The 27,194-nt window shown below is 46.2% G+C and overlaps 1 protein-coding gene across 4 annotated transcripts in view; it reads left to right on the top strand.

Annotated features, from left to right (window-relative positions):
• The window catches only part of MVB12B (multivesicular body subunit 12B), a 184,233-nt gene that overhangs the window by 4,530 nt on the left and 152,509 nt on the right, over positions 1–27,194 (top strand). For 3 of the 4 annotated variants that reach the window (XM_079112963.1, XM_079112966.1, XM_079112965.1), the window contains exon 2: positions 9,077–9,199. In XM_079112963.1, the coding sequence (XP_078969089.1) occupies positions 9,077–9,199 (123 nt within the window). Of the gene's footprint in view, positions 1–7,969; positions 8,955–9,076; positions 9,200–27,194 lie in introns of those variants that run through there. The other variant, XM_079112964.1, reaches the window with a different exon arrangement.

The following is a 27,194-nucleotide window of genomic DNA, read 5'->3' on the forward strand; positions in this document are numbered from 1 at the left end:
ATCATGATTTTGGTTCTTTTGGATAAAAACTGAGTGGAATGGCTGGGTTGTATGGTGGATCCATTCCTTATCTTTTGAGGGACTTACAAAACTTGACTTTCTGTTATTCTACTCCAGTTCATCTGTTTCCTGCAGAGGTCATAATTTCATTCTCCTTTAGAACTGCATAATATGTCACATTTTTTTTTTGTCCGTTCTTCTATTGATGGGTATCTAGGCCGATTCCATAGCTTGTCTGTTGTGAATTGTGTTGTTATAAACATGGGTATGCATGTATTGCTGAAGTATGCTGATTTTAATTGTTTTCTATAAATGCTGAGGAGTGGGATAGCTGGGTCATATGGTGCTTGGTTTCCTGCCTGGTCTTTTAAGGAACCTCCATACTGATCTCTGTAGTGGTCATACTAATTTACAGTTCCATAAACAGTGTATAAGTGTTCCTGAATGCCCCACACCCTCACCAGCACTTATAATTATTTGTGTTCTTGATGGCTGCCATTCTTAACTGGAGTGAGATGAAATCTCAGTAGTGTAGTTTTTTTGTTTTTTGTTTTGTTTTGTTTTTGTTCTGGGTATTGAACCCAGGAATGCTTAACCACTGAGCCACATCCCAGCCCTTTTTATTTTTATTTTTTTTGAGGCAGGGTCTCACTAAGTTGCTCAGGGCCTTGCTAAGTTGCTGAGGCTGGCTTTGAACTTCAGATCTTCCTGCCTCAGCCTCCTGAGCCTCTGGAATTACAGGCATGTGCTACTGTGCCTGGCTGAGTGTAGTTTTGATTTGCATTTCCTTGATTGATAAGGATATTAAGGATATGGAACAAAATTTTCATATATTTGTTGACCATTTGTATTTCTTCTTTTGAGAGATGTGTGTTTAGTGTGTTTGCCCAATTATTAAATGAGTTATTTGTTTATTTGGTGTTAAGTTTTTTTGAGTCTTTATATGTTCTGGATATTAATCCTCTGTCAGAATGGTAGACGGCAGATTTTCTCCCATTCTGTAGACTCTCTCTTCACACTTTGAATTGTTTCCTTTGCTCTGCAGAAGCTTTTTAATTTGATGTTATTTCATTAACTCTTGGTTTTATTTCTAGAACTTTAGGATTCTTACTGAGGAATTCTATGCCTGTACCTATTGGAGTGTTGACCCTGTGTTTTCTTTTGGCCGTCCTTTGCCCATTTTTTAATTAATTTGATTTGTATTGTTGAGCTGTAGGCCTTTATGGATTTGGATGGTAATCTCTCACCAGACATTCGATTCGCAATGCTTTCTCTGGTTCCTTGGGTTGCCTTTTCACTCTGTTGGTTGTGTCCTTTTTTGCAAATTCTAGATGCTTTCGACGCATTATAGCTCTGTTGAGAACATATTGTCTATTGTTCTATTTTATGGGGGTGAGAAACTCTAGTCCAGTTTGGCTCACGTGCCAAGGGTCACACAGACATAGGTAGGTGTCAGAGCTATGATTGGAGCGCAGGTCCATCTGAAGAGCCTGCCCCTCTCCTGTCCCCAGCTGGCCTGCCATTCTGCCCCCTGGGCTAGTAGCAGAGGGAGGAGGCCTGGGGTCGGAAGGAAGTGGCCTTGGTGGGGCAGTGTTGCGCTGGAAGACCTGTGACTCTTCCTTCAGACCGCTGGGGCCCCTGTGGCTCTGCGTCTCTGCTCAGCTCTTAGAAATGGCAGAGAGGGGCAAATAGGCTCTTTTTTTTTTTTTTTTTTTTTTTTCAGTCTTGCTGGTGTTGTTTGTTTCTTTCAGTATTTCATACATTTGTTTCGGAGCCTGGCTGCTGCTTGCTGTCCCCAGCACCCCCGTGTGCTCACCCGCTGTGCTCTCTAGCCGCTCACCTTCTGCCTGCGGGCCTGACCGCTCCCCTCTCCGCATCCTCCATCTTCCCTCACATGCTCCTGCTGAGCAAGCCAAGGAGGTGGCCCCTCATCTTCCGTCCCTCACTTTTGGGCTTTCTCACAGCCTGTGAGCTCCACGCCTTGTCTCTGTCTCTGTCACTGTGCACTGTGGAGCATCTCCTTGGCTGCACCATCCAGCCTCAGCTCAGCTCCAGCCCGTTAAAGCAGAGCCTGGGAGTAGGGAATATGGCGGCGAGAGATTTTCAAAGTCTGTGGGGCCCAGGGGCCTGGAGACCCGGCCCTGCTGGCCCTCATGTAGTCTGCACTGAGTTAGGCCTGCTCCTGGGGAGGCCCGGAGGTGCCGCAGTCTCTCCCCTGCCTGGGCCGCTCCCGGAGCAGCCCTGTGTGGGGCAGCACTGCTGTCCCTGTTGCTCCTGCTGCTTCGTGTGTCCTCCTTAATCCAGTGGAATTTGGGCAATCTTGAGGGGATAGGAATTTCATTCATTCATTTTTTAAATCCATACATAATCCATTTCTTGAGTGTCCACTGTGAGTGAGGCACCATGGTGGACATAGCACACCTTTGAACAACTTCTGTTCTGCTAGGGAAAGTGTTGTGTAGCCATCTGAGCGTGTGTACACGTGCATGTGAGTGTGTAGACAAGTGCATGTATGTGCCAAGGCACATGCTTGGATGGTGTCAGGATTCTGAGTGACAGCACCTGTCTGGCTGGGCAGTTGGTGAGAATCTGGGGAGAAGGGAAGCTGGCCCAGATTTTGAATGGTGGGTGGGTAGGGAGGAATTGTGCTCTCTTGGCTGACTTGTGACAGAAGGGAGAGACTGGGGGACTCGTTCTGAGACTGCTCCATGAAAGGTCACCTTTAGGGTCGTCCTATCCATTCATCATTCACTGAACATCTAGAAAGTGCCACTCTCAGGGGTTACATTTTGGACTATGGACCAGCTGTTTCAGCATCAGCTGGGAGCTTGTTAGAAATGCAGCCTCTCGGGCACCTAGACCTGCTGTCAGTGTCTCTGGGGGTGGGGCTTAGGAGTGTCTGTCTTAACAGCCTCTCCAGGGGACTCTTGTGTGCTACAGTGGATGACTCCTGCTCCTGAGTGCAGTTCTGTCCTCCTCCATCCCTGTTCTCCAGAGACATCTGTGGACTGCTGGGTGCCAGGCCCTGTGAGACTGGGAACATGGGGTGTGCATGGAGATCAGCTGAGTCCAAGGTGTGGGTGGGACACTGGGTACATGCTTGAGTCTCAGGGCTGTGGAGTCTGGGCTGTGAAGGTTATTTTGGAAGTCCTCAGGTGGAATGATTAGACTACCAAGTGCCGGGGAAGAAATGCTTGGGACTGAAGTGAAAGTCAAGAAGGGCCTGGTGTGCAGCTCACCTGAAGCCAGGTGTTCTGATGCTTCCGGCTGGGAGCCCATTTGCCTAGAGTTGAGTTGACATCATGGAACTTTTACTCTGCAGACACTGGCTATCAGGCCAGGGTGTGATTTGTCTTACAGTGCCGAATACACCAGGGACCATTATTCTTGGGGCCTCCTAGGATGGTTTCATTTGCAGGGCATCTGCTTCTGCTGGGGTCCTCCTTTTTTTTTTTTCCTCCTTTTTCCTGCTATCCAGGGGTCAGTGTGGTATCACCAGGCCAGACCTGATGGGCGTGGGCAGGGCCAACCTCATTCGCAGTGATCTTGAGCAAGTTGGAGTAGGCTAGAGGATGCCCACCCTCCAGCAGTGTTCCCTTGCTTGGGTGGAGTTGGGCTGTAGAGGGCAGGGCTTTGGCCAGGGCAGTGCTGTAGAACTTGATCCCACAGTTATTTTTAAAGCGGGAATCCTGGTCTCTAGCGTTGCCCTGTATGGGCCAATGCAACCTGAGCCCTGGCCCGCTACATAGTTTATGGACTCTGGTCGTCAGGTGGTTAATATAAACCTGAACATAGGTCAGATTGAAGTGATGTGTTTAGATACCAGATTCTTCTCTTAGAAAAAAACAGAGCAAACATTGCTGGGGTGTGAGGGGGGGGTCTCACAGTTGCTAGTTTCCTAGCTGAAAGATTCTTTGTGATCTGGGAGAGCCTAAAATTATAAAAGTACTTCAGTTCCCCAGTTCCCCAATGTCCCAGAAGCCCATGGCCTGCGGCCACCTGAGCACCTGAAAGTATGTCTGAGGAATTTGCCGTCTGACTGGTCATGAGGTCATCTGTCCAGGCCAAAGTGCAGGCAGTGCTAGGTGATTGCCCGCTGCTGCAGGCGCCTGCTCTCACCCATAGCCCCCTGAGGAGGAGTGTCTTTGCACCTTTGCCACAAGGAGGTGGCCTGGTTGTATGTGTATGTGGCCCTGTACATTGGTGAAGCCTGGCCACCTCTGAGGCCAGGTTGTGTCCTCCTGTCCCTTGCTTGTGACTCTGTCAGGAGAAAGGTGCTAGCATTCCTGAGGCACCAGAGGTGGCGCGGATTCCTGCAGACCATCACTGCAGCTGGGAAACTGTGGACAACCTCCCCAGACACAGGCTGTGGCAGTAGTGTTCACCGGGACAGCCCCGGGTGTGTTAAGTTTTCATTCCTTCCCTTCCCAGCCCCGCAGGGGGTGACAGTTTAAGTCTTTGGTGCCCTTGACTTTGGATTTCAAGCAAGCTGATCACAAGTTCATCCTTCTGTAGGGACTTAATTAACCCACCGGTTTTGTCATTTCAATTACAGTAGCCCGATTTAACCTCCCCCCTTAATACTTTGAAATCACTCTCCTCAAAAGTTGTGCGGTCATGCCTTCGGCCCTGGCAGGCTGCTGGCCCTGCTTCTGAGCCAGCTTTCCTTGCACGGCAGGGAGGCTGAGAAGGCAGGGGGGCCCCCTGCAGTCACTGCCCCCGAAAGCGCTTTAAACAGCCCACACCCTGCCGCTGGAAGGGCCTCGGTGGAGAGAGGGCTGCGTGTTGTTAGTTGGGTTTGGATTTCAGTACTGGAGTTGATAAAATGAGATAAACCCCAGCTCACTAGGGCCATGGAAATTAAACAGAGATGATATCAAAGTTCCCCTGAGTTTTCAGCTGTGATACAGTAGCTTAGTTTTCTCCCAGACTGGGGCCGGGAGGCACGCCTTTGATTCCGAAACAATGTTCAGCATCAGTTAAGCCCGCGCTGCTGACTTTTAGGGATTAAGTGCACTGTTGTGGTAATTCTTTGATCAGCTACAAGGGAGCAGTGTGCCGGCTGTGTGAAGGGGCTTCATAGTTAAAGTTCATTTCTCTGTGAACCTGGGATGACAGCATTGGCGAGGTGCTGCAGTGCGGGCAGGAGCGGGCGGCAGGCTCTTCCCGGCCGCTGTGCAGCATGCGTGGAGCATGGCGCGCTGGGCAAGTGCACCAGGGCTCAGAATCTCAGGTGAACCCTCCTCATCTTGCCCAGTCCATGCATAAGTGTCTGTGCATGCACATGCCTGTGCATGTGTGCATGCGATCAGGAACACACACACGCTAGCACGCCTTGGGGAAGAACTTCTTGACCAGACACAGAACAGCTACCTGGAGCCAGGGTTTGCAGCCCCCAGCCTGGAAGTGACCTAGCAGAGGCCATACGCTTACCCAAGGCAGAAGTGGGATGGGGGTTGAGACTAGAGGACTCCTAAGCTAATTAGGAGGACAGCTCAAGGTCAGCATCACTGTGACCAGGAGCAGACATGATCCTCCAGTACCCTACACCTTCCTTCCTTCCTTGGCCTTTGTTGAGAACTGACTTGGTTTCAGATTTGCTCAATGCTAAAGTTCTGCTGTCTTCCTGTCCCAAACACTGGGTCCACTTTTGCTTTCCCTGTAGAGACCCTCCTTGCAGCCACAGCTGGATGGCATAGGTTTCCCAGTGGGCTCCGCTCCTCCTGGTTGGCCCTGCAGCTTGTGGCTGGTAATGGAGCCCCTGTGTGCTGTCGATCCTGCATGCACCGGGCCGTTCATCAACCTGTTCCCTCCTGTGCTGTGCTTGGATCTCCCTCATTAGGCCTGAATTTACCTCCATCCTACACAAACATGGCCTTAGCTCATTTTTATTGTTGTAAATTATTTATGAGGGGAATGTTGAATCTTGAAACTGAGGTGTGAGGAAAATTAATCCCATGTTACTTTTATCCTTCTGTACTTTTCTCCCCCCTGCTTGACTTATTGAGCTGTGGCCAGAGAAAGAAGAGCTTTGGCATTTTAAAATATAATTAGTGTTGAAACTGCTTTTCCAATTGGGAGGGACGCTGGTCTCTGTGCATAGTGCAAAGGAAAGCAGACCAGACCAGGGAGGCGATGTCTCTGCTGCCGCCAGCTGCAAGCAGTATCTGAGAATTCAGGATGTTTCCTCTCTGTAAAATAGGGAGATAACATGGCTTGGCCACCTCCCAGGTACGACATGAGCATCAGCTGAAAAGGAGACTGAGAAAGCTTTTTGAGATTTGCAAAGTGCTGTACAAACCCAGCAGAGGTGTGTTTGTGTGTTTGGTGGTCAGGATTTGGAGGCAGGATGGCACTGGATGAGGAGCTGGTGCAAGTAGGCCTGGGGATTTGTGTTTTCTCCTGGGCCACCTCCTGCCAGGCAGGTTAATGTTGGTCTTAAACACCGGGCTCCCTTGCCCTCCCCCGACTCAGAGTCCAAGTGCAATCTCACATCCACCCTCTTCTTCCCCCTGCCTGCACCCTAGCCTGTGACCCTGGGCGCCTGAGGATGCACCGAGCAGTCCCTTCTGGCTGGAGGCTCAGCAGCTTGGGCAGCATGGAGTGCTAGTTAATAAATGGCCTTTTGTTAGGAAGGTCAATTGAAGTGACGGTGGAGACGCTGTTAAAAGTAATTTGCAGTCAGAAAATATGTAATTCAGGGCAAGCTGCTTTGAGCGATGGCCTCTGCCATGATATCTTGGGCGTTTCTCATTAAAAGCCTCCTTGGCTGTGGTGGGCTGCCTCCACCTCGGAGTGGGCCGCAGCCCCGCACCCAGAGCGGCCATTTGTCTCTGTTGCACAAAGGCTGCCTTGATCCCCAGGGCACCGCAACTGGGGGGAAGGGTGGAGGGCGGGGGCGTCAGCGGAGCCGCGCTGTGCTCTGCGGCCCTGCGGGCTGGCCAGCCCTGGCCAGCTCTGCGCGGACGCCCAGGCTCCTTTGTCTGCCCCAGCTGGAGGCCGCCTGCAGCCATCTTGGAAGCCGCTGCTGGGCCGCCTCGGTGCATTCTGGGAGCATCGCCCTCCTGCAGTTGGTGGGCGTCAGAGCGCAGATTGACATCAGTGGCGGAGCAGGCGGACTCGGTCTGCCGGCACGTGCGATGCTTCTTATTTATGCTTATCTTCTCCGGCCCTCCTGCCCCATTTTTCTTTCTTTCCCCCCCCTTTTCCTTCACCTTCCCTCACTCTGATAGTAGAGGCAGTACTATCTTAAAAAAAAACAAAAAACAAAAAAACTCACCTCACATGTTCTTTATTAAATTCACAGTGTGATATTTAGCACTGGCAGAATTCGTCCATTCTGTTAATGAGTTGTTAATTGCACAGCACTTTTGGTAACCGACAGCAGGTACCGATATTTTGCACACTGCAGCAATGTTGTTTTCATGTTCCCAGTAAGACAGGATTTTTGATTAGGGACAGACTTTTTGATTAGTGCTTGCTTAGGATCAGGCAGGTACAGATATTTAACTCAAAATCTATATCGGGCATGCATGCGTAGCCACTCAATAAACACAGGAAGCACTAACCCTCGTGCATTACACAGATAAACCTTCCTGGTAAATAAAATTTGAAAATAGGAAATGATGAGGTGTGGTCTCTACTCCTGCCCTAGCCTTGTCTGAGTTTATCATTGCATTGGCAAGTAGCCTTTTGTGGGTTCCTCCGGTCGCATGGGTGACTTGCATGTAGCATTTTGATTGTGCCTATTTAGGAGGCTGCAACCTGTTCTTTCTGGTTTTCTTTTCCCTGCTGCTGTACTGGGAATGGAACCCAGGGCCCCCTGCATGCTAGACAAGCGCTTCACCATTGAATCTCATTCCTCAGCCCTGCCTTTTCTGATTCTAGGCTAGGTAAGAATGCTCCTCCTACCTGCCTACTTAGGCAGGGTGTTTGGTTTTCTTTCGAAGCAGTAACTGGCCTTGAGAGATCTGGCAGACCTATAGTCAGTGGAGTTTAATTGCTACAGAAGGAGGTGGAATTTAACTTGCTCTTTTCACTGCTTCTTCTTTAAAAGTGCTTATTAAGTTCATTTACAAAAGGTGTTGCCTTCTTTATTTGCTTTCTGGTGCACAGCTAGGCCACTTGTGCTGCCTGGGTGAGAGCTCTCCACGCTACACCTGTCTCCTCTGGCCCTGTCAAGAGGCAGCCTGCAGCAGCAGAGTAATTCCATTTCCCCGCTTTCACCAGCAAGAATTAGGGTCATTGTCAGTGTTTAGCTTTGAGTAAGTACCCATGTGACCTGGGGTTAAACAAAACAAAAGGATCTGCCAGTCCTCTAGGGGATGGTGCCTCCTTTGTTTCTGGCCACTGTGTCTGTGTGCCCCAGTACTGCCAGTCTCATCTGCTTTTTTGCTAAGTGCCCACTCTGGGCCAGGGACCTCTCCAGGGCCTTCTTTTACTTCAATGCTCTTAGTTCTTGCACCAATTCTGAGAGTGTCAGTATCATGACTTTGTTTATAGTAAATTGAGACTCCAGGAGGTTTGGTTTCTTGCCCTAGGTCACCAGCTAGAAAGTGATGGAGCCTGAACTCAACACTCTGCCTTTGCCCCATACCCAGAACACTTCTTCTCTGTGTTTGCAAAGCTCCTTGCGTGTTTGCAGAGCTCAGCCTCGGCATGGTAGAGGCAGTACGCTTGGAAGCCGGCACCTCCAGAAGGACTGAGCACAAGGGAGAGAAACAGAAGCTGTCGTTAGACGTAGTTGCGCCTGGGCCATCCTCGGCGGAGCTGTTGGTGTCTGCTCCGCAATCAGGCAGCTGGATGGTGGACTTACGGATGATGCGCTTTTAGGTTCAAGTTGAAATTGCCTCCTGAGAGCAGGCAGGGACCTCAGTTTTCAAACCTCACTTGAGAAGAGCAGAGGCCAGAGGTGATCTGAATTCTTGGTCTGAGCAAAGGGTCAGCCAGCTCAGGTGTGTGGTGCATGGCTCGGGACAGTTGCCACACATTCTGGTTCTGTTTGCTGAGACTTTGTATTGTTTGCTTTAAACACTAAGTTTGAATTCTGTGCTTTCTTTTTCCTTTTCTGAACCAGGACCAATCCACCATGCCTGAAGTCAAAGACCTTTCGGAAGCCTTGCCAGAGACGTCCATGGACCCCATCACGGGAGTCGGGGTGGTGGCTTCCCGGAACCGAGCCCCAGCAGGCTATGATGTAGTGAGTCAAGACGCTAGTTTGTACTCTTTGCTCACTGATTCAGCAAATATTTACCTCCTGTGTCCAAGATCTTCTGACCCTGTGTGTAAGATGTGCTTCTTCCCTCTAGGAACTTAATCAGAGGGGGAGACCATTGCCAATGGGAGGGCTTTGGGAATGTCCTGGTTGGGAGTCAGAAGACCTGAGCCCACCAGGGCTATATCCTGACTTTGGCCATGGCTGAGTTGTTTGACCTCAGTGATGGTTATTTTTACCTTCTGTAAAATTAAGGGGTTGGGCTCATTGATTTTCTAGTTGTCATATTTCATGTACAAATGCTACAGACGTGTCGTCAAACACTGTGTACTTCTTTGCAGTTCACAGAAATTCCCTACCCGAGAACTCTTTCAGTTCTCGAGTCCCTGAAAGTCTGGGAGGACACACAGTTTTATCTCCGCTTTGTCAATTAAAACTCAAGCCCCAAGAAGTGAGGTGACAGAGCCCCAGTCTCTGGACAGGGTGACTAATCAGGACCAGACCTCCGCCGAGCACCACGCTTGGGGGAGCACTTGATTTGTCCCAGGCCTCTGAGCTGTGTGCAGGTTGGGACTGGCCCTTCTGTTAGTTCAGTAGACAGATTCCAATGTGGGTGGAGCTTAAAAAGTGCAGGGAGACACAAGGGGGGTTAATGGTGAATATCATAAGGTGGTCTTTTTACTTTCATTTTATTCTTGTTCACTGAAAATGTGTGTCAAGAATACATAAGAATAGGAGTACAGGTCTCCTTAGCCAGCATAGAAAGCCTCACAGCGATTAGGTTCACGTCTGGCGTTGCGAGGTAGGACCCTGGTTGTCTGTCCTGAAGAAGCCCCGAGGCAGGGATTCTCAGCCCAGCAAGGTTGAGGTTTCAGGCCAGACAGTCCGGCCGCTCTGTGCTGTGGGGCTTTCCTGTGCCTCACAAGAGCCTGAATATCCCTGGCCTCCACCCAATTGACGCCATTAGCAATGCCCCTCCTCCCCCAGTGGAAATGATTTCTAGACGATCCCAGGAGGAGGGGAGGGTGGGCAAAATCAGCCCCAACTGAGAACTGCTGGGGTCAAGCAGCCCGTGCTGGCTTGGTCAGTGTGGGTCTGCGTGCAGAGTGCAGGAAGAGGGGCCTGTTAAAATGTTCCACATCACTCTCCCAACTGTGCGAAAGCTTTTAAACATTTTAAAAGTGAAAGGAGGAGGGGATCATCTTTTGACAAAGATTTGAGTCTTACCTGCTGCCTGTCTTCAAAGCCCTCTTGGAATGTATAACTTTCCATAAAACAGAATCATTAGGTATGGCTTTGTGCCATAAAACTCTTGGGAAAGCTAATAAAAATGTTCCTGATTTGAGAAGCGAAAGTGTCTTTGGATGAGTTAGGTCGTGAATCAAGACAGGCTGAGCGCCCGCAGTGTGGGAGGACAGGCTCCGGGCTCCAGGGTCCCTGTCCTGGGAGGCCTCGCGGGAGCTGGAGCCCTGGGCCTGGAGAGCCGTTGGGCTGCTGCTCCTTGGTGGATCTGCATCTCTAACACTCCGTTTGCACCTTCGGGGTCATCTCGAGTGCTTGGCTAGTGGGTGGCAGATGGCCTTTGATGGTTTGGTTTTCTGAAAGTCTCGGGGAGCCTGACAGGAGCACGATCCATCCCTATCATTTTCTCCTAACATCTAGCTCAGGGCAGAAGAGCGCAGTGTCAAATGAGTAAAATTAATAAGCACATTTCATGATCATGCTGTACCATGCATTTTAGTGGAAGGTGAGCAGGGCAAGGGGCTCGAGCTAGATCGCCTGGTAATTACCCAGCCTCTGCACGGCCAAGAGTGGAGACGTCTGCGGGCTCCCTCTAAGAACCCTTTCAGGGAGAGGGTGGGAGTTGTCTCTTTGTTCTGGTCCCGTTTCATATAAGCATCTTGTTCCCCCGAGGTCTGGCCCCAAGTTCAGGGGGAATGGAGGGGAGGGCTGGGTGAGAAGGGCACCTCCCCAGTCTTCTCCTCTGGAGCTTCGTATGAAGTCGAGAGTATTATGGCGGCCGTGCTGCAGGAAGGCTGAGTGCTGAGGAGGTCCAGAGGATGCGGAAGCCCTGCTGCAGGTGGTGGCAAGACCCCTCCTTGTCTGTCGCGTGGGCTTCAGGGTTAACCCCTCTGCACAGGTACGCTGAGCACAGTGACCCTGCAGTCCCGCAGGGTCAGGCACCAGATGACTGCTGGCCCTGAGTTGCACAGCTGCTTTAAAGTCAGTTTGGGTGCCAAAGGTGCATTTATAAAAATCTAATTTAATGACTTGGCTTCTCTCTGAGTCAAGAGCAGCTTCTTAGGTTAGGAGACTGGGAACTATTTGCTATTACTGTCCCTATTTCTGTGGTCTTTTCTGAAATAGCCTCCTCTTTGTGTCCTGCAGCCACCCTCTCAGATCTGGGAATGACTGGGGCTGATGTTCTGTGCTTTCAGGGGTCGGGGTGGGTCTTGTGGTCCTGGGACGCCGCAGTGCCTGGTGTCATGGCTCTCTGTTGCTGGTGCCTGGCATGGGCCAAAGGCAGGGCATGCCACTTCATCTTCCGGGGTGGAAGGTTTTGGAAGGATCATAATGCAGTGAGAGGCACTGCGTGCTACAGCCCATCACCAGGGTTAGACTTTGAATTCCAGGCTGCACTGGGCTGCCAGTGTCTAAGGGCCGTCGCGCTGGACCTCAGTGAGGATCACTGTGGGGCATTATTTCCAGTGACATATGTCCTACCTCTTACGTACATCCATTTGCCTTTCTGAATGAGTGGGCAAAGCCTGGACCAACGTCACAACACTGGGTGAGGAGATGGCCCTGTACCATCATGCCTGCGAGGCTGCTTTAACACACTTCCCTCACTTTTTTGGTAAAACCGTGACTCATCCTTTGAGACCCATTCGCACAGCTCTTTGGAAGACTCTCCGTTAGCACTGCTCTTTCGTTCCTGTACTTGGTTTCACGGTTTTTATGGGCCACTGACTGCTGTACAGTCCAGTATTCTGGGAAGTTGGACTCCGTGAGGTGAAAGGTCAGAGATGAAGACAGACAGATGAGGCCAGATTACAGCCGAGAGTTCTGAGCCGTACTGTAGAGTTTGGTTAGTATTCTGGAGGGAGGGTCAGTGGAAAAGAGGTTCTTAGTCAAATTCGTGTTTTCAGAAGTTCACAGGAAGTACAGGAGGGAAAACAGAGGAGATAGAATTGAGGCACGTGGGTGAGTTTGGAGGCTGTTAGTGCAGAGAGCCCGGGGCCTCGCCCTGCACCCACAGTGGGAATGCAGCGAAGCAGGTCTGAGGGAAGCCGGGTACACCGGCTCTGAATGCTGGAGATGGCGTGGCTTCACGGCCTTCTGTGGCGTAAAGGGTGTTGAGCAGGGTTGTGAGGGGGCCGCGGAAGCAGGACCAGGAGTCCAGGAGGTCATATTTGGTAGCCTTTGCTCCACCCGCTGCTGAGGGCTGGGAAGCCATCCTCGGATCTGCCTCTTGAGATAAATGAACGCAGGCCTGTGGGGAGGGACCCTTAGTAAATGGAGACCTCCGAAAACAAGTTGGTTGAGCTGTGTCTTCGGTTTAAGATCAACAGAACCTTCAGTGGATACTGGTAAGATATCAGACTTATTATAAATCAAAATTCGCCCACCTGAGGATCCCATGCAGCATGCCCACAGTGATTGGTAGCTAGACAGCTAGACTGTTGGTCCAGAGAGGAGCCTCTGACCTTCATGTATGGGTGGTCGCCATGGGACTTGGTTTCCAAGGAGTTTTGTCAACATTTTCCAAATCGTCAGAATCTAGCAATGGCTCAACGGCTTAGGCCCCTGCCCCCTGCAAATCACGTACGTCACGGAGAGCCCGAACCTGGGCCCGCTCTCCTCTGGCAGAGGTGAGGTCGCCCACATCCCTCAGCGTGAACTCCTTTGCTGTCCTTACCTAGACTACCTGTGCCTGTCGACGCAGCTCTTTCCGTGAGGAATGTCAGGACCCGATGGTTCTAGTTGAGCCCCGCCCACTGCCCTCCACTGCCTCTGGTGGCACTGACCATCGCACCGGCAGCGTGTGGACTAGTTGTCAACACTTTCCCTCCCTCCCTCCTCCTCTCCCTTCTGCCTTTCTTCCAACAGTGTCTAAACTAACTGGGCAATAAAACATGACTTGAAACTGTCGGGCCTACGTAATTTATAACTCCTGAAATGTATTAGGAGTTTTCTGAATAATTGGAGTTTCAAATGCTTGAACTGTGAGATGCGAGGGGCAGTGTTAGTTGGCTTTTCGTCGCAGTGACAAAATATCCACCATAGACAACTTAAAAGGGAGAGAGACTTGTTTGGGTTCATGGCTTCAGAGGTTTCAGTCCCACAGTCCGCTGGCCCCATCACTTTGGGCCTGATTTGAAGCAGAATGTTGTGGTGGAAGAAAGCTGCACAGTTGATGGCAGCCAGGAAGGAGAGAGAGAGAGAGGGAGGAAGAGAGAGAGAGAGAGGGAGGAAGAGAGAGAGAGAGGGAGGAAGAGAGAGAGAGAGAGGGAGGAAGAGAGAGAGAGAGAGGGAGGGAGGGAGAGAGGGAGGAGGGAGAGAGAGAGAGTGAGAAAGCCGGTAGGACCAGCAGTAGGCGTCCCGGGCATGCCCCCAGTGACCCACTTCCTCCAGCAAGGCCACCTCCTGCGGCTCCACGGCCTGATAATCCACTCAGCATCGAATCCTTCAGTGGATTAGTCCGTGGAGGAGGGCAGAGCCCTCCGGATCCCAGAAGCCCACTTCTGAACATTGCTGTACTGGGACCAGACCTTCGAGGGACACTTTACATCCAGACCACCACAGGGGCCTCAGGGTTCTAGGCCAGATCAGCTCCTCCCTGGGCCAGTGGGCTGGGTGGGGACCAATGCAGGGAGCAGAGGGAAGGGTCTGTTTGAAACCCTAAACCTGCCAAAGAAGGGCTGTTTTTCTCTGACCAAAGTAGGAAAAGAAACCAAAGAAACCCAGCTCCTCAACATTGAAACGGGTTCAGATGTGCTTGTGTTTGATGCTCAAGGAATTAAAAGAAAGGCCTTGAAGAGCACGGGAAGATGGTCACCGTGTCTTGTTAGAAGCATATGGTAGCGACCAAGTGGGAAGCGTGAGCACTGGCCACTGCTGTCCCGCAGTCTCCAGAAGGCTGACGTGCTGCGGGGCCAGGAGCAGGCAGGAGACACCGGAGACACCCCTGTTCCTCCCGGCCAGAGCCCCAGGTGGTCACCCTCCACTGTGGCTGTCTCCAGAGCAGGTGGCAGAAGCAGGGGCAGCAGCTTGTGAAGCCTCGCTGTGAAGCCGCCAGGACCTTGAGTCCGCCTCCCAGTGGTTCATTTTCAGAACTCGAGCTCATTTTGGTAAAAGGCACCAGGTGTTCCTCCTTTTTGTTTTGATAGAAAATACATTATATGGAGATTTACTGAAAACACAGAAAGAGCTTTCACGGCCAGCCTCTGGGCCTTTGCTTCCTGTGGCCTGAATAGCAGCCTGCTGTTAACTGTCTGTGGTTTCCCTCCACAGTCCCCTTTGTCCTACTGAGTCCGGTCCCAGGGGACAGAGCCGTTCCTGGGTGGGGGCACATGCTCTCAGCACAGTGCCCGGCATCCAGGGGTGCCCAGGAGCCAGCGTTCTGCCTGACCTCTTGACAGTTCCCTAGAAACCGTGCTTCCTCTGCCTGCTTGTGGAGGAGGGGTCTCCCCTCGGCTTGCCTCCCCTGCCGCCAGGGCGGGCCGAAGGCTTGAGTTCCCATAAGCACTTACTCTACAGTTGGTTCCAGTCACTCAAGTGTCCTATTCACTATTTAGAAAGGCTTTTAACAGTAAAGCCTCACATAATTGAAGGAAAGGAAGAGTGGCTTGGTTTAATCTGTTTTAAAAAAAAAATTCAACTTTTTATTTTGAGCCAATCGTGGACTTACATATACCTTGAAGGAGTAATGCGGAGAGATCCTGTCTGTGCTTTTACCCATTTCCCCCAGTAGTGACATCTTGCAGACTCTAGTACAATACCACAACCGGGACATTGACATTGGGCAGTCAAGATACAGAATATATCTGTCTTTTAAAGTATGCCCAGGATTTTGTTTTATGTCGGGGTGGTGCGGCCAATAGATCAGGGGAGTCAGTTCATTACTCGGTTCCCAGAGGGGACATGCAGGGCCACATGGGGAAGCACCAGCGTGGTATGGAGGCAGAGGAAGGCAGGGAGAGCAGGGGCAAGAGCCTCTGTGGTGGTTTGCCTGGGACAGGCAAAGCAGGAGGAGCCTGCCGACCTAGGGCTGTCTAGATTGGATAATTTGGGTGGGCTCAGGCTGCAAGGGTGGTCCCTAGTGTCAGGTGTCTGGCCCCAGGTTGACACGGGGTAGAAGATAAAGTTCTGGATTGCAGGAGCCTGATGGCAGGAAGCTGAAGGGAGTTTGGACATAGGATTGGTGGTTTGCATGCCAAAGTCATCAGCAGGATAGGAGATAGCAAGTCGCTTCGCTCAGTGCTTCTAGGGATGGAGGAGCTGATCTGGGAAGAGACGGCCCTCCAGGGGCCTGCAGCGCCCGAAGTCAGTCTCACACAGTCATGGGAAAAACCCATCCTAGGGCTCCATCACCAAAGCACCCCTCACATCGCCCCTCTAGAGCCACACGGTACTCCTACGCACCTCCTCTGCAACCCTGATCGTCACTGATCTGTTTTTTTCTATACTTTGGTCATTTCAGAAACGTTTGTGTAAATGGAATTATACAATACACAACCTTTTGGAATTAGCAGTTTCCCAAGCCCTCAGCATCATTCTCTGGAGAGTCATCTAGAGAATCTATTGCATGTATCAATACTTGGTTCCTTTTTATTGATAAAGTTGTTCCGTGGTACAGGTGAACCATAATTAGCTTAACCATTCACCCACTGAAGGACATCTTGGTTGTTTCCAGTTTGAAGCAATTGTTAATAAAGTTGCTATAAATACATTTTTAGGCTTTGGTGTGAACTTGTTTTTATTCCTCTGGAATAAATTGGTCAGGAGTGCATTTGCTGCATCATATGATAGTTGCATGTTTATTTTTTTTTTAAATGATAAACTAGTTGCCCATGTGGCTGTAAAGTATGATGTATACAGGTTCTCCATATCTTCCCGGCATTTGTTGTTGTCAATATAGATATTAACATTGTGTGTGTGTGTGTGTGTGTCTGTGTATTTGTTTCTGCTTTTCTGACAGGTATGTATCAGTAACTCAGTCAGTTTTAATTTGTGTTTTCCTGGCAGCTAATTATGTCTTTTTATGTCCTTATTTGCCATTTGTATATTCCTGTAGATTTTCTCCTGTTTTTTTTTTTCTATAGTTTTCATAGTTTTACATTTAACATCTAAGTCTGTAATCCATTTTTTACACAATTTTTTTTTTATTGTTTCCTTTTAACCTCCTTTGGAAGATCAAATCTCAAGCACCATCTGTGAGAAAGGCAACTTTCTGTTTTGACCCTTAGTCAAAAAGCAGTTGAACTTATTGTGTGGTTTTGTATTTTGTTCTCTTCTATATATCTGTTCCTCTGCCTGTACCACACAGTATTGATTACTGCAGCTACATAGTAAGTCCTGAAATTGGGTGGAATCTTTCCTTCTGCTTTATTCTTCTCTTTCAAAATTGCTTTAGCTATTCAAGTTGTCTGCCCCTATAAATTTTAGGATAATCTTGTCTATTAACAAAATCTTTTGTTGGGATTTTGATAGGCCTTAATGTTAAATCTGTTTATTAATTTGAGAAGAATTCATATCTTTACTATATTGAGTCTTCTAATTCATGAATATTTCTTTAGTTCTTCTTTGATTTCTTTCACCAACATTTTGTAGTTTTTAGCCAATAAGCTGTCTATATGTTTTGATAGATTTAAATTAAGTACTATATTTTTATTTTAAGTGATTGTAAATGGAAGTGTCCTTTAAATTTGATATCCAAGCATTCATTGCTATTATGTAGAAATATAGTCAATTTTCTTATGTTTTTCTTATATCCTGTGATCTACTGAACTAACTTATTAGTTCCAGTTATTTTTGTAGATTCCATGGGATTTTCTACCTGGACATTCTTCCTTTCCCATCTGTATGCCTTTTATTTCCTCTTCTTGTCTTATTACAAAGGTTAGACCTTCTAACACAATGCTTAGAATAGTAGCTACTGATCACCTACTGAGTTTTCATAGATACATTTTGTCAAGTTATGAAAGTTCCTTTCTGTTTTCTTTGAGAATTTTTATCATGAATAGATATTAAATTTTGTCATTATTTTAAATGCATCAATTGATGTGATCACAAGATCTTTTTTCCATTTTCTGTTAACATGGTAGACTATATTCCTTGGTTTTTTAGTATTGAACTGGTCTTCCATCCCTAGAATCAATCCCACTTGGTCATGGTGTATAATTCATTTTATTTGTTACTGAATTTTCTTTGCTAATATTTCGTCTTTTAATTGGAGTATCTAGACCATTTACCATGTACACTTATTGTAGTTATTGATATGTTAGGACTTAAGCAAACCATTTTATTTTTTGTTCACTGTTCATTCTGGTTTTCGTTTTCTGTTTTCTTTTTCTTGCCTTCTTGTGGGTTAGTTGGACATTTGTTAGAATTCCATTTTGGTTGATCCAAGCGTTTTTAAGTGTATCTGTTTGCATAATTTTTTTAGTGCTGAGTCTATACTTTACATTGTGTGTGTGTGTGTGTCTGTCTTTCTTTCTGCCTTTTTTTAATGACAGTCTACCACTGTTGTCATTTTAACAGTCTAGATGAAATGTAGAATTCTTATTTTATGTTCTTTTACCCTCCCTCATTGGCAATATAATTATCCTAAATATTTGCTATGGATACATTTAGAATTGATCACACAATGTTAAAACTTTTGCTCCCGTCATCAATCCTAATTTAGAAAAGACAAGAGGAGGAAAATCTTTATTTACTCATATTTTTGCTTACCATGTTTTGTTTTGTTTTTTTTTTTTAACTGAAAATGTCAGTTTTCTCTGCTGTTCATGTGGGCAGTGCCCACTGTCCCCAGCTCACTGATCCGTCTTCTCTCCCCACTCTGCTGAGCCCATCCACTGGGCTTGTGTCAGTTCCTGTATTTTCCATTCTCAAGTTTCAGTTTGGTTCTTCTTTGTATTTTGGGTGCTGCTTGGATGTGGTTTGAGTATGTCCCCAAGGCTTCATGTGTTGAAGTTTAATTGTTTAATTTCCATCATGAGACGTTGAGAGAGTAGAAATGATTCGACTGTGGTGTTTGGAGGTGGGGCCTGTGGGAAGAGTTAGGGTTAGATAAGCTCCTTAGGACCCAGCCTGATCCGGTCACAGCAGGAAGAAGAGGGAGAGGCCAGGAGAGACACTGCACGTGCAAGCTCCGCCCCTTGTGCAGGGCCCATCACCACCTAGAGACCCGGCCAGCAAGAAGGTCATAACCAGCTGCGGCCTCTCGACCTTTGACCTTCAGCACCATGAGCCAAAGAAAACCTTTCATTAAAATTTACCACATCTATGATATTGTATTATTGGCAACAGAAAATGGGCTATACACCATGTATTTGCTGAGACTCTTTTTTTATTAAGTGTGAATGCTTTTTATGACATGTGCTTTAAATTTTTTTTTTTCAGGTAAGGTTAATGGCTGTGTCATCCAGGTTTCACTATCTGATTGCCATGTTTTATTCCTTCTGAGATCCTTCCATTTCTTGATATGATGGATAATTTTTTATTGAAACCTGGACATTTAGGGTATTAAGTTATAAGGCTGGATCTTATTTAAATCTTCTCTCTTAGGTGCTTTTTTTTTCTTTTTGTGATACTATGTATTGAACCCAGGGCTTTGTGCATGCTAGACAAGCACTGTACCGCTGAGTTACATGCCTAGCTTTTTTTATTTTATTTTGAGACAAGGTCTCACTAAGCTCCCCAGGTGAACCTTTAATTTGCAATCCTCCTGCCTCGGCTTCTCCAATAGGCATGAGCTACCACCCTTGGCTTTGCTAGCATCTTGTGACACTGCCGCGGTTGGAAAAGGCAGGAAGTGCCACCTCTTTATTGCCAGGTAGGGGTAGAAGTCCAGTTTCCTTGCTGGATGTCATTGGCACTCAAGGAGGCAGGGCTCCCTGTCACTGCTGGGTGGAGGTGGAGTTCTAGCTGCCCTGGTCTCTGCATTGACCTCCTTGGTAGGGCAGCTCGACACGATGCTGCTTGGACGTCTGTTGCCTGCACGGGACTGGGAGGTGGCCTTGGACGTATCAGCATCACCAGTGGAGCTGGGGCGGGGAGGGGTGCTCATTACTGCCCAGGGGGGATGAAAGCCCTCGCTCTTGCTCTTTTTCGGGGCTTCCTCTGACACCTCCTGGAAGTCTGGGCGCCTTAGAGGCATGGATGGGACAGGGCCTTTGGTGTCTTGTTTGGTGCTGGCCAGAGTGGAGTGGTTATTACATGTGTCTTCTGTTTGCTCGGCTGCCTTGGGCTGGAGAGAGCAGGCTTTGTTGGGTCCTTTTGCTTTTATCTTTTCGTCAGTGTCTATTGCTGTGTCTAGGTTGCTGGTCTCCATAGCTCCCAGTCTGGTATACGTGAGGCCCAGGGAGCTCACTTCTGTGTTGTTCCTTGGGTCCTGAGTTCCCAGCCAGTCTGCCCATTCTCACCTTTGAGAGTCTTCTGTTTCTTGTAATTCCAGGGTTTTTAGTTACAAGTAGTGAGAGGAAAGGGGAACTTATATCCACCTCCTATTCCTAGAAGTGGAAGTATTGGCTTGCTTTAATTTTATGTTAATTCAGGGTCTGTCAGAATCCGTTCATTTCTAAGCCCTTGCTGTTCCGCACACAAGAAGTGTGCTAGCATTTGCATACAAAACACTCACCAGTTCCTCCCCAAAGTCCAAGAAACTCCAGGTGCTTTGGGCCACCTTTCTTGTTTTTTGTGGTCTGCATTTGCTGTATTTAAAAGTTGTTTGCGGGACGGGTGGAGCACGTTGGCACGACCTTGAGGATTTGGGAGAGGAGCTGTCATTGAGGGTTGAGATCACCATGTGGTGTCTCCTGTAGGCAAGATCAGCAGGTGCCCTGTTCATATAGTATTCCCCTTCGGGGCATCTCCATCGGTCCATTCATTCACTATTCATTCATTTGTGTCTTTGTAAAGGACTATTTTGTTTTAATGGCACAGTATTATATAAATACATTCTCATTGTAAGAGATCCATGTGATCCCAAAGTCCCTGTCACCTTCACTGTCCCAGAGGTAACTGCTGTTGACAGTTTGGTCCCTCCGCTTCCAGTCCTTTTCCTACTGATTGACAACAGTGTTTCCAGGGAGAGGGGCTGTGTAGTTCAGTTGTCAAAAGCCGAGGCTCTGGCAGCCTACCTGGGTTCAGATCTGGGCTCTGCCACTCGGCTCTGTACTGTGCTCAGGCCGCTTCACCTTGCAGTGTCTCTGCAGTGGCTTAATAAGAACTTTCCTGGTGGAGTTGGGGTGAGGATTGGATGAGCTGATATTCTTTAAGTACTTAGAGCAGCAACAGGCACCATGCTGATTGACGTGACATGTATCCGAAGTCATGTCCCTTGACTTTGCTTTTCCCTGGGTGTCACATGTAGGGAGTCTTTGCCTGTCGTGACCTACAGCTCGGCCTCGCTCTTCGTGATGGCTGTTTTCCCACGTGGAGAATGGTGTGGTTAACCACTGCGGCGCCCCTTTGGCTATGAACAGCTGTGCTGTGGTGAGCGCCCGTCCTCGCCTCTCAGGGCTGCCGGTGGAGCCCAGGCTGTGCACGTTCAGACCTTCTCAGGAGCACGGCCCCGTGGCACCCCCAGGAAGCAGTGCTCGGGAAGACCTGTTTACCCTCTGCCTTTCGTCCCTCTGCAATAACAGTCTTTATGATTTTTCAAGTAGCTGGTTGTGTGACCATGTGGTTCATTAGTAATGCACATGAGGATCTTCTCATGTTTATTGGCCTTTTGTGTTTTCATTACCAATTTTTGGTTATAGTTGACTCATTTGGTTGGCTTTTCCTTATTGAAAAGGATTCCTTCATGTATTCTACATATTGATCCTTTGCCTGTTATATAGATGACAGATATTTTTCTCTCAGACTACTTTTGTTTTTGGATTTGTTCATAGTATCAGTCTTTCTTGGTAAGTTTGTTCGTCTTAGGAAAGTTGTGTAGCTGTTGTGTATTCCCATCCATCAGCCTTTCTTCCCTACCCCCCCTTTTTTTTATCTTGATGCTCGATGCTTTAAAAGATTTGTCTAGATGCTAAAACTAGGATTCAAAGTTTTTATGAAAAACAATGTATTTAAAGAGCCTCAAAGTACCGCCTACAAAATACTTATTAATTCCAAAGGAATAAAAGTGCAGAAACCACACCGATCCTTCTAAATGAGTATCCGATTTAGCATTACCACAATGAGAACAGCCATCATGTCCTCCTGACATGGTACCCTGAGAAGGACATAGCACATGAATTAACACACGGAAAAGCTGTGTATGTATCACACGTGCCCATGTGACACCTGGCAAAGAGGGGGAGAGTAAATGGAGTAAAGTGTTTGGATTTTAGGGAATTTTTCACATTATTTTGGTAACATATCTAAATCTGAAATTATTTTAACACAAAGCCTTTAAAAAAACTAAAGAAAACTAAGAGATACTCTGACTGTCCTAGGATAATATTGTGTATTTGTGGCTCACATCTTATTTTTTTGCAGGGTGGGGGGTACCAGGGATTGAACCCAGGGGTACTCAACCACTGAGCCACATCCCCAACCCTGTTTTGTATTTTATTTAGAGATGGGGTCTCACCGAGTTGTTTAGGCTGCCTTGAACTCTTGAGGCTCCCGCCTTAGCCTCCCAAGCTCTGGGATCACAGGCATGTGCCCGTGCCCGGCTCATCTTGTTTTGTTTGGATGTGCTTTTCACCACCCAGCTCTGTTTTGGAGCTGAGCCTCAGGTGGAGTCTAACTCCCCCACCCCAGGTGAACCCTCTCTGAGCGCCTCCTCTCCCCGTGGGCTGCCATTATCCTGTCCAAGGCTCCTCCATGCTCAAGATGGTGCTTTCATTCCACCCAAAGCTCATTTCTGTCCCAGAGGTGAAGTCCAGAGCAGCTTCTTCTGTGTGCCGGTGAGGCCCTTAGGCTGAGAACCTGCGCTGGAGCCATAGGGAAGTAGCTTTACTGCTGCCTCCTTCAGAGACCTCTCCACCCCAAGCCAGGTCTGCGTGGGGGTGGGCTGGCCCTGGGGGTCTGCAGCTGTGCCCTGCAGGTCAGGGGTGGGCCCCACAGCAGCCATGGAGCCATATCTGCTGCACTGCAGCAGGCCTGGCATGGGCCCTGCCCTCGCTCAGGTCCAGTCAGATCATACCAATAGCAAAGCACGCCCGTGACGTTCAACCCCAGCTTTTGTGCTTGACCCAAATCCTGTGTTAAGATGATGTCACGGCATCTTGCTTATGACCTCAGGCCTGCAGGCTTCTACTGTTTGAATACTGTTTGATTTCTCACTGGTGACCACAGTGAGAAATCTTTTTGCAGTGTGGCATGTGCTTGGGCGCCAAGAGGGGCATTTTCCAGGCTATTTCTCGGGCGTACTCTGCTGCATTCATCTCTTGAACCTGTTCTATAGTAGCATAGTTTCAATTATTGAAAGTTTATAGGGTGTTTTTTTTCAAAGTTAGCAATTCCTTGATTTTCTAAAAATTGAGGTGAAATTGCCCATAACATAAAATTAATCATTATAAAGCGCACAGTTTGGTGGCATTGAATCCATTCAGGGTTATGCAATCGCTGTTTCTATCCAGTCTCAGCACATTTCTTTCTCACCACTAGGAAACCCTCTACCCGTCAAGAAGCTGCCCTGGCCCATGGCCACCCCAGTCTGCACTGTGCAGAGAGCTTCCTACTCTGGATATTTCATAGAAATCGAGTCATGTATTGAGACCCTTTTAGTTGGGCTTCTTCCAGTTAGCATGTTTTTATAGCATGTCTGATATAATTCTTTCCTTTTTCTCTTTTTAATAAATGTTCAATTATTATCACATTATCTTTTCTAAAAGAACTTCAGGTCAACTTGTCCAATTGTACAAAACATTGTTTTGATTCTCCGTGCAGTGGCACTGAGTTAATAAGTTGATTTGAGGGGAATCAGCATGTTTATAATATCAGGCTTTCCCATCTCTGAACTGGTCTGTTTTTGTTTATTTAGGTCTTACTTGACATCCTTCAGTAGGGTTTTATGGCATTCCTCATTTGTCAATCGTGTCATTTTTGTTTGTGCTTTCTTTTCGTTTCTGTTGTGTATGAGTTGTTTGTTTTACTAGCTTTATTGAGATATAGTCGACATACAATATACTGCACAGATTGAAAGCGTACTGTTCGATACATTTGGGCACATGACTGTCTGCCCATAAGATAAGGAACCAGCGTCCCAGCCCCAGCTTGTGGTCGGTCCTTTTATAAAGCATTCCTCACTCCCTACCCAAACCACTGGTCTACTGTCATGGTAGACCAGGTTGCGTTTTCTAGAACTTTATATCACTTTTCTTTTTTGGTCTGACTTTTTTCTCTCAGAATAATTATTTTGAGATCATTCACATGTGGAGTGTGTCACTAGTTCTTCCTTGTTTGTTTACCGAGTGGTTCTCCATTGTTCTCCTGTGTGGAAGTGGTTCACCCCTGAGGATTATTTGGGCTGTTTCCAGGCTGGGCTGTTAAAAATCAAGCTGCTGCAAGCGCTCATGTACACCAGTGGAATGGCTGGTCCTGCTTTGAAAGCAGCTGCCGGACCACATGCAGGGGGTTACCTCGCATTACAGTCCCCCTTTAGCGTTCCACTTACTCTACATCCTTGCCTCCTTGGCCTGTCATTCCTAATGTGGCCATGCCAGGAGGTATGTATTTATTTATAGGCATAGTTTGTGTTTCTTGAATAACAAAGATATTGAGCTCTTTCGCTGTTAGTATATCTTCTGAAGGTGATTTGTCCAAATTTTTTAACCTATTTTTTATTGTGTCATCTTATTCATTTGGAAAAGTTATGTTTATTTTAAGAGCAAGTCTTTTGTTGGATATTTATTTTGCAAAAATTTTCTCCCCGTCATTAGTTTGCCTTTTATTTTCTTAACAGTATGTTTGAAAAGCAGAAGTTTTAAAGTTTGGTATCCAGTTTACTAATTTTTTTCTTTTTTAACTAATGTTTTTGTATTACATTTGAGAAATCTTTTCCAAACTCAAGATCAGAACTTCTCCATCTAATCCTTCTAAAAGTTTAATGGCCTTTCTCTTATGTTTATGTCAATGTCTTTCAAGTTTATTTTATATATATAGTATAATATATGGATCGGGGGGGTCCCTTTTTTATTTTGTGGTCCAATTGTAGCAACCTGTCTTTAAAGATTATCCTTTCTTCATTGAATTACTTTGACACCATTGTCAAAAATCAGTTGATCATGTATGGATATGTGGATTTTTTCAAAGTCATTGTGGTTGTCCTAGGTCTTTTGAATTTTAATATAAATTTATGAATAACCTTGCCAATTTCTACCAAAAAAAAAAAAAAAAAAAGCCTGCTGGGATTTTGAATGAGGCTGTATTAAATGTATGGGTGAATTTGTAGATATTTGATAGCTTAACAATTTTGGGTGTTCAGATCCATGAACGTGGTATATCTCTGCATTTATTTAATTCCTCTTTATTTTCTCTCAGCAGTCATTTAGTTTTCAGTGTACAACTCATGCCGATTGTCAGATTTATCCCTAGGCATTTGATATTTTTGACACTATTACAAAAGATTTATTTTAATTTTTCTCCATTTTGTGTATAGAAATAATTGATTTATTTTAATTTTTATTCCATTCTTGTTTATAGAAATAAAGTTGATTTTTGCATATCAACGTGGTATTCTGCATCTTTATTAAACTCACTTATTCTCAGAGCTTTTAAAAGAATTCCATACAGTTTTCTACTTAGACATTGATGTTTTCGGTGTGTAAAAATGATTTTTATTTCTTCCTTTCCAGCCTGCATGCCTTTTTATTTCTTTTGCTTGTCTTACTGCACCAGCTAGAATGTCCAGTACAGTATTGACCACAAGTGGCAAAATTAAACATCTCTGCCATGTTCTAGATTTGAGGACAGAATTTTCAGTGTCTGACTGCTTAAGTATGGTGTTGCTTGAAGGTTTATTTGTGGATACTATTTAATAGGAAGTACCATTCCAGAGAGTTTTAATCATACATGGATGTTGAATTTTGTCAAATGCTTTGTCTACGTCTATTGAGATGATCAAATGGTTTCTCTTTTTTAACTTTTACAATGATGAACTATACTGATTGATACCTGAATGTTCATCTAGACTTGTATTTCTGGAATAAATACCATGTAGATATAATATATTGTTCTTTTTATACATTTCTTTTTAGGTTTACTAAAATTTTGTTAAGAAATGTTATGTATGTGTTCATAATATTTGTTCATGATGTGAGAAGTATTAATTGATTCATGATTTTCTTTTCTTATAATGTCTGTTCAGTTTTGACATTAGAGTAATATTGGTCTTACATAATGTGTGGAGAAGTGTTCCTTATCTGTTTTCTCAAGATTTAGTATAAATTTAGTATTCTTTTCTAAGTGTTTGAAGAATTCACCTGTGAAGCTCTCTAGGCCTGGATTTGGAAAGGTTTTTAAAAATAGTTTGATTTTTAAAATAGATACTACGCTATTCAGGTTTTTATTCTTAAATAGTCTTGGTAATTTGTCGTGTCAACAATTCTCCATTCAGTACACATTACCTAATTCCTGGTCATAAAGTCGTTCATAGTTTTCCCTTATCATCTTTTTAATGTCTGTGAGGTGTGTAGGATAGCCTCTCTTTAACTTCCATTTGTAATGATGACTAACGTCATCTGACCCGTTTTCCTCCTTAGGCTGCCTACGGTTTTTATCAGTTTTATTGATCTTTTCAAAGGTGTGCACCACCATTCCTCGTTCATTCTAATTTTTTAAGGTGGATGTTTTGGTCACCAATTTGAGACCTTACTTCTTTTCTAACATAAGCATTTAATGCTATGAATTCCTCTCTAAACTCTGCATTAGTTGTCAAATTCTATCATGTTTATAATTTTAATTCCATTCACAATACTGTCTAAAAGTTTCTTTTATGATATCTTCTTTGACCTGTGATTTATTTCAGTGGATGATGTTTTACTTTCATATGTTTGGGGATTTTCAGATATTTTTCTGTTATTGATTAATTTAATGTCCTGTGATGAGAGGACATATTTTTATAGCCTAGAATAAGTGCAACAAACTTTTTTTTGAAAGGGCCTGAGAGTAAATATTTTAGGCTTTGTCAGTCACATATGATCTCTTTCACACATTATTATTATTTTTCACCTTTAAAAATATAAAAGCTATTTTAATTCTTAGACCGTATACAAACAGACTGATAACTGGACTTGACTTGTAAGCTGCGGTTCATTGATCCCAGGCTAGATTGGATATATGTTTTGTAAATGTTCCATGTACACTTGAAAAGAATGTATATTCTGCTGTTGCTGCAGCTGACAGTTCTACAAATGTCAACTAGGTCCCATTGGTTGATAGTATTATTCAAGTTTTCTGTGCTCTTGCTTAATTTTCTGTCTGTCCATTCTTTCAATTACCGAGAGATGGGAATTCTTTTTTTTGTCTTTTGTCTTTCTTACTGTGTGCTTTAATCAGAGTTTTATAGTTATACATAGTAGTTGGTTGCATCCTGACAAACTCATACATGCATGGAAACCAATTTCAGTACATGATCCTCCCCTTCCCCTCCCCCTCTCCCTCCCATCTTCTCCTCTCCCATCTCCTTCCTCTACTAGACTTCCTTTCATTCATCTATTAATTTATATTTGATTGGTTCTTTATGTTATCTTCCCTCCCCCTTTCCTTTATTTTACTCTAGCTTCCACATATGAGAGAAAACATTAAATTTTGAGTTTCT

The sequence above is a fragment of the Sciurus vulgaris genome (assembly GCF_902686455.1).
Source record: "Sciurus vulgaris genome assembly, chromosome: 15".
Lineage (NCBI taxonomy): Eukaryota > Metazoa > Chordata > Mammalia > Rodentia > Sciuridae > Sciurus > Sciurus vulgaris.